Source organism: Chelonoidis abingdonii, chromosome 23 (assembly GCF_003597395.2).
Source record: "Chelonoidis abingdonii isolate Lonesome George chromosome 23, CheloAbing_2.0, whole genome shotgun sequence".
In the NCBI taxonomy this organism is placed as follows: domain Eukaryota; kingdom Metazoa; phylum Chordata; order Testudines; family Testudinidae; genus Chelonoidis; species Chelonoidis abingdonii.
In genome coordinates, this window is record NC_133791.1 from 3,456,442 (window position 1) to 3,463,417 (window position 6,976).

Genomic DNA, 6,976 nt, shown 5'->3' on the forward strand with positions numbered 1-6,976 from the left:
TAAAAGGAAATGCTGTTATATTAATCGTGGCTTTGAATAATAGGTGAAATTTTACAAAAATGTGAGTTCATGCAGGTTTTTAATTGCTGCAGAATTTAGGGAACTGCATAATATAGAGGTAAATATTTTAATAGTTTATAAAATGTGAGCATGTTGGGTTGTCTGTATATTGCATACCACCAAGAATAGTGACAGTGCTCAATAAATAAGTTTTATGAAACTTTTATACAGAACGTAAATCCTATAGTAGAAAGAGTCTATTAGGCTATTTAGAAATAATATATTTGATGGGTAAGGCTCCGTGTTTGTCATGGAAGTTACGGATTCTGTGACTTTCTGTGACTTCTGCAGTGGCCAGTGCGTCTGGCCCAGGGACCACCTGAGCAGCTCAGGCAGCTCCCGGGCCAGGCGCACCGACCTCTGCTGGGGCAGTCTCAGGGCCTCCTGCCCCCTAGCAGCAGGAGTTTGGGTGTAGGGGGGCTCCAGGCTGGGGGTTAGAGTGTGGGGCGGTGCTTACCTGTTCGGGGGGAAGGGGCTCCACAGCAGGGTGACAGGAACTCTCCTCCCTCATCGCCTAGCTCCATGTGCTGCTTCTCCCTGCAGGCACTCCCCCCGCAGCTCCCATTGGCCATGGCTTCCACCCAATGGGAGCTGCAGAACCAAGGTTTGGGACAGTGCAGAGGCAGCATGTGGAGCTAGGTGCTGGGATCGCCACTTCCCAGGAGCTGGGTAGAAAGTCTGCCCCAGACCCCCCCCCCCCCGAGCACCCATAGTGCCCTCCCAAGCTGACTCCTCACCAAGTTTTAGTCAGGGCTATATAGTAAAAGTCATGGACAGGTTCACGGGCCATGAATTTTTGTTTACTGCCCATGACCTGTATTACATGGAAGTAGGAAATTTTAAAATATTTTTTGTTTTAATAATCTTTTTAACTCAGGTTTTCCAAGCTTCCCTGAAACTTTTGAAAATGGTCATCACTCAGTATATACCAAAGCATAAACTAGGTAAACTGGAAACAGCTCATTGTGTGGAAAGAACGCTTCCAAATCTGCTTTCTAGAACAGGAGACTCCTCAACCCGTCTTCGTATTGTGGCTGCCAACTTCATTCAGGTAGGAATGTCATCTGGAAATGCATATTAGATTGACTTTTAACACAACATTTTAGCTGTTTTTCCCACACATATGACAGACTGAGAATGCCACCCAGTCACAGACTGCATGACATCTGTCCAAAATCAAATATAAAGTTAATATATCAAAATGTAATAAGATATATTGGTGCTATAGTAATCTGTTTACTGCTGCTGGATTAACCTAATAAACTCCATATCATGGTTGGTTGTTTTGACACTAAATGTTAATTACCCTTTTTGGTTTGAATGTGATGTTTCTGGTAAATACTTCATTACAGATTACACTATCATATTTTCATGCTGATTGTTCAGGGCCATCAAGGACTTCCAGACTTCTGGGCTGACTGCCTCCTGTGCTGCTCAGTTCCCAAGCAGGCAGCCATGGAAGCCAGCTCGCCCTCAGGTCTGGAAACCCTCCATCACCAGCCCCAAGAAGGTCCACCCCAAAAGTTGCAAAATTTGGAAGTTCCAGCACCTGCTGACTGAAATGGACATTCTTGTCCATTTCATTGCAGTAGCAGTGGCTAAACTGCCAAGAAAGTCAATTTTAGTCAACAGCTGCCCTCTGGAAAGCCTGTTTCTTTTTTGGAAATGTAAAGTGTTGGTGTATGAGAAGCAAAATATTTTTCAGGATTTCCAGTTCATAAGAAATTTTAAAATATTGTGCTGAATTGTAATTAGTTCAACATTTTGAAATATGGTTTATCTCATGAACTGGAATTCCTGAGATTCATCTTGTACTGCTTGTGAATGCAGGAGACAGACCTCTAACAGGATTTGGACCTAAACAGTGGAACTCACTCACAGAAGAGATAATGACCATGAATCTCAGAGTAGTTGGAACTTAACTCCATTTGTTTGACTTAGCTTCCTCACAATTACTTTTTCAGCAGCTTGCTCGAATCTACTGATTGTGGAATAATCTGCTAGCTTTCTGTCTACTCCTGCAAGAGCAGAATGGACACAAAGTTTAGTTTGCCATTCTTTTTTTATAATGATTAATTTGAGGGGTACTGCAGTGATGAGAGCTATGAAAGTACCTAGATAGTCCTTCTCTCCTATTTGTAATATGGTAGAATTTTTGATTTAAAAGAAAATATATTTACACTCAAACTAATTGTAAAATTATAAATAAACTTACCTGTTCTGTGACTGAATTTTAGAGTCATTTTATAGAGTCTTTTAACCTAATTGCAATAAAAACTAAGAGAAATTTTTAATTAGAAGTAAACAAATGATGTAAATATCAGATTTAGCAAAAGAAAAAAGGGTGCCAATTTAAAAATTGACAATCCATTCCTCCTGTGGTGGCAGTGAGCATTTGTGAACAGCTGTTGAAGTACAGACTCTGTTTTCCAGTAAAACTTGCAAGCAGGAAAAGTAATTCTCTGTGTGTATATGTGTTAATATAGTGCCAGGGGAGGGTACTAGGTGAGTCACTGGCTCTGGGTTATTTTATCATTGCATTCATCCAGATGGGGAGAAAAGGTTTTTCTTTCATTGCAGACTTGACTCAGATTTTAATAGGGATAGTGTCAGCACTGTTCTGGTTTGTCACTCTAAAGCCAAAAGTGGCTGCTTGCTTGCTTGCTTATGAATACCTCTTGGCTCATGTACAATAGATTTGTAATTGTATACTCAAAAGGAAATGAGGAAGCCATTAATGGTGTAGTTTTGTAGCCAGGACATAGAGTACTGTTACTTGAAAAAGAAGGAAGATGTACTTACTATATTATTGCTAGCAGAAAATAAAACAAAATCTTAATAGAATCTAAACAATAAAACTTAAGAAATATTTAGAGTGATAGTGTAATATTACCATAGGATTTTTGTATGACATTTCCCTACAGGAGGTATAAAAGATGGTCAAACAGCCCTTTTCCTATATACACTTAGTACCTTTTCCTGTAGGTTTGCCTCTTACTTGAAAAGTGAATGCAGATCATTCATGTGTCCTTTAAAAAATATGAACGAAGTTTAAATGAATCATTGCTCCATAATCACTTAAAATCAAACTAATTTATGAAAGAAGCTGTTTCTCTAGTGCCACTTACTCCTTTGGCACAGGGGTCCCACACAGACAGTGCAAATGAAAGATTCATAAATTATCCTGTGTAATGGGTGCCTGCAGATCAGTGTTCTTCCTCCATGTGCATCCACTACATATTCTTTTGATCCTGGTGCAAGCTGGTTCACATGTCTCACTTTTCTCCTGTAAACTGTTACTCTCTCTTTCCTAGCTACTGCCAACCAGTATTCAGTCAGTTGTGCTGGCAAGACCAATAGTGGCTTATGGTCCAAGTATGTTGCAGTAAACCTGTTAAAAACAGATTCTTTTTTCTGTACAACCTACCTGAACTAATGTCTGGCTCCTTCTCTATTGTTCCCTTTTTGTCAGGTTTTCTTACAAGAGAACAGAGAGCAGTGATTTCAAGGGAATACTACCTGGCCTCATAGCCTCATGATCTGCCACCTGTGCTTCCATACTTCTGTTGTCACAACTGACTTGCATGTTTCTTTGAATTTACTTGTTGTTGTTAGCTCCTTGGACAAGTCAGGAAACCTTAGCTTAAATATACTTTTCTCCTTTTTCGTGTGACCTTAGCAAATTTAAAGCACAGCTATTAAACTAAATGTTATGACTTTTTTTGGTGTTGAAGACAATGATGCTTGGCACCACACTGAACGTAAAAATAAACCAATTAACTAAATTACAAACATTACTTGAAATGTTAAAAAATACAGACCGAAACCTTATCTTTAAGATGTGGCACTGAAGAAATGAAATGGGCACAAAAGTTAGTGTAATTTGAACACAAGTGAGACTCCAATTGCATTGACCATGTTTTAGGATTTAGAACTTATGTAGGAATGAACTGTCCTAGAAATATGCATTTCTTTACCCTTCATAAAAGCACAGAATATATTAAAATGCTAGTCTTCACTGTTCATTAGTGGAAGGAACATTTATTGATTTATGCATATTAATATTTATTCACAGGGAAAAGTAACTGGATTTGTTTGTTAAATTTACTCAGTGGGTCAGATTCTGATCTGTTATGCTACGTAGTAGATCAGGAGCTGTTGGATTTAATCCAGGTTTCTTATTGAAATCAGAATCTAGCCTAATAAAACTAAAATGTTAAGTGAGTTACTTAATTTTAACATTTTTAGAAAAAAAAATAATCAGTTTTGTGCACACAGCTAGAATAGATACTGTCTAGCATTGAAAGGACTGAACAGCAAGCATGTTACGACAACAGAACACAGCTGTGAGGCAGTTTCCTTAGTAGATCAATAAAATGTGAGATGGTAGATTTCCTTGCTACTTCGGTTATTTAAAAACAAAAAAAACTTAATATCCAATTCTGCAGGTCTTGTTCTGAAGAAAGGTCCCAGTAAAATTTCTCAGCAGATGCAATATGTGCATGTTCTTTGTCAACAAAGCTGTTGTCAATAGCAAGACTGACACTTTTTTTTCTTCTCTTTATGCTGTGTACAGCAGACTGTGTTGAAATAGTGAATGACCGTCTGCCTCTTCTGAAAGGCTTATCTCATTGTAACTAACATGGGACATTCTTGGTCATGAGGTCCTGAACAACATTGACTTTGCAAACCATTTCATCCTGTGTTTCAGCATTCTCCTGTGTGAGTTAACTCTGTATTTCCCTACAGGAAATGGCACTATGTAATGAAGTTAAACCTCTTCAAATCATTCCGGTTCATCTGGTCCAGCCATTGAAACCGAATTCCCCTACTCATCTGGCAATGAGTCAGGTGGACTTGGTGGAACGGCTGTTGAAAGACCTGGGAACAGAAAACTCTGGGTTTACCATTGACAACGTCATGAGGGTAAGAGTCTGAAACTACAGTATTTTAAGTCTCTTTTTCTTGGATGAATGTTAGTTTTTGTGTTAGAGTGCCTGGCGCATACACCAGTTAACCAGGCCCGGTGACCTTCTCTAGGTGGCATTAGTCAACTTTGTGAAGATCCATAATGCAAAAGAAAAGCTATAAAGGATACTTGGTTGGAGAAACATGTCTGTCTGTCTAACTAGATAATAACAATGCTCCGATTGCAGTGGGCAGTCACTCCAGATTAAGGGACAGATCCTTTGGCCTAACCGAGCTATGCTTAGCACACAGTGGAAATGGGGCTGGTGAAGGTGGTTTAAAGCTACCTTTGTTTTTCCCCCAGTGTGATGAGAATAGTCCAGCTCCGTTTAACTCCAGAAGAAAATTAGAATAACTTTTTTTCACCAATATTTTCAGTTTGCAACAGGAGCACTGGAGCACAGAGTGTATGAGGTACGCGATACAGCATTACGGATTATCTTCGACATGTACAGGCAGCACCAGGCCATTATACTGGACTATCTTCCTCCAGATGATGCCAACACACGCAAGAATGTTCTCTATAAAACACTCTTTGATGGATTTACTAAAATAGATGGTAGACTTACTGAGGCTGAGCTTAGGGTAAGTAATAAGACTGTGGAAAGTGTACAGCTATGTTAAGATACTGTATTTTCAGCAGTGTCTTGGTGGAACCGTATATTGAATTTGTAGCTGCACTGATCATATAAAAAAAATTGTTATAACACTTATGGCAGAATTTCATAACTGTAAATATCACGGTTGTATAGTGAAAAAACAGACTCGCACTCACTTTACTATATAAATTTTTTTATAATCGCTTATGATAGGGATCAAACATGGAAAAAAAGCACAGATTGTGTTTCTGAAACAATAACAATATTTTCACATCAGTTAAGTAAAAATCTAGGTTTCAATGGCTGTATAGTCATTCTGTGACTGGGACGAATGGAAGATGTGTTAATTTATTCATTATCTGTCAGTGGGGTATTTATATGATAAACATGTCTAAATCATAATGCATTTATTTAAAATTAGCATAGATCATCTTTTTTTGTTTATATTGTGATGAACCAGTTTTTAGTTTTACACACAGTAAGAAAACAATTTTGTTCTAGGTTAAATGGTGTTTTTGCATCCTTCCCTGTATGAGAGAGTGTTACAAAACCACTGTAACCGAAAGAGTATTTCTTAACAGGCACAGAAAAAGGCGGCCACAGAAGAAGCAGAAAAACAGAAGAAAGAGGAGATTAAGGTCCTGCAAGGGCAGCTAGCAGCACTGAAGGAGATCCAGGCAGAAGTTCAGATTGGGAAGGTCAATATCATTTTTGATCTGATGTCCTGGGTTGAAATTATCTTGTAATGGTGGTGTAATTACAGTTCCTGTTCCTATTATTTTTTCCTGATGGATGCTGGAAACAGATTAAGCTGCTGTGTTCTGTGAGATGAAAGCTGCTTTGTGATAACTCTGGTTCTATATTAAACCACAAGAAGTTTAACTGAAATACATGAAGGGACTGGTCTTTACTCACAACAAAAAGAGAAGTCAAAATTTAAAATACTATGCTTTTGTTTTTGGTACAGTGGTACAAAAATTGCATCCATGTAGAATTGTTTAACCCATCATGTGGTATTTGGAGGCTGTTTCTACAAACTTTAAAATGTCCAAGTACTTGTTAGAGCAGTACAAGGATACCATACATCAGGGGTCAGCAGCCTTTCAGAAGTGGTGTGCCAAGTCTTTCTTTATTCACTCAGATTTAAGTTTTGGGTGCCAGTAATACATTTTAATGTCTCTTTCTATAAGTCTATAACATATAACTAAAGTACTGCACACAATAGCAGATTTTAAGGTAGCCATCCTACAGCAAAAAAACTTCAGGACCAGACTTCAAAGAGAAACTGCTGAGCTTCAGTTCATTTGCAAATTTGACACCATCAGCTCAGGATTAAACAAAGACTGTGA

General features: G+C 38.4%; 1 protein-coding gene across 4 annotated transcripts in view; it reads left to right on the top strand.

Moving 5' to 3' along the window:
• The window catches only part of CEP104 (centrosomal protein 104), a 35,300-nt gene that overhangs the window by 17,709 nt on the left and 10,615 nt on the right, over positions 1 to 6,976 (top strand). For all 4 annotated transcript variants that reach the window (XM_032763782.2, XM_075060236.1, XM_075060238.1 and 1 more), the window contains 4 exons: positions 938 to 1,111; positions 4,810 to 4,986; positions 5,407 to 5,613; positions 6,209 to 6,325. In XM_032763782.2, the coding sequence (XP_032619673.1) occupies positions 938 to 1,111; positions 4,810 to 4,986; positions 5,407 to 5,613; positions 6,209 to 6,325 (675 nt within the window). The remainder of the gene's footprint in view (positions 1 to 937; positions 1,112 to 4,809; positions 4,987 to 5,406; positions 5,614 to 6,208; positions 6,326 to 6,976) is intronic.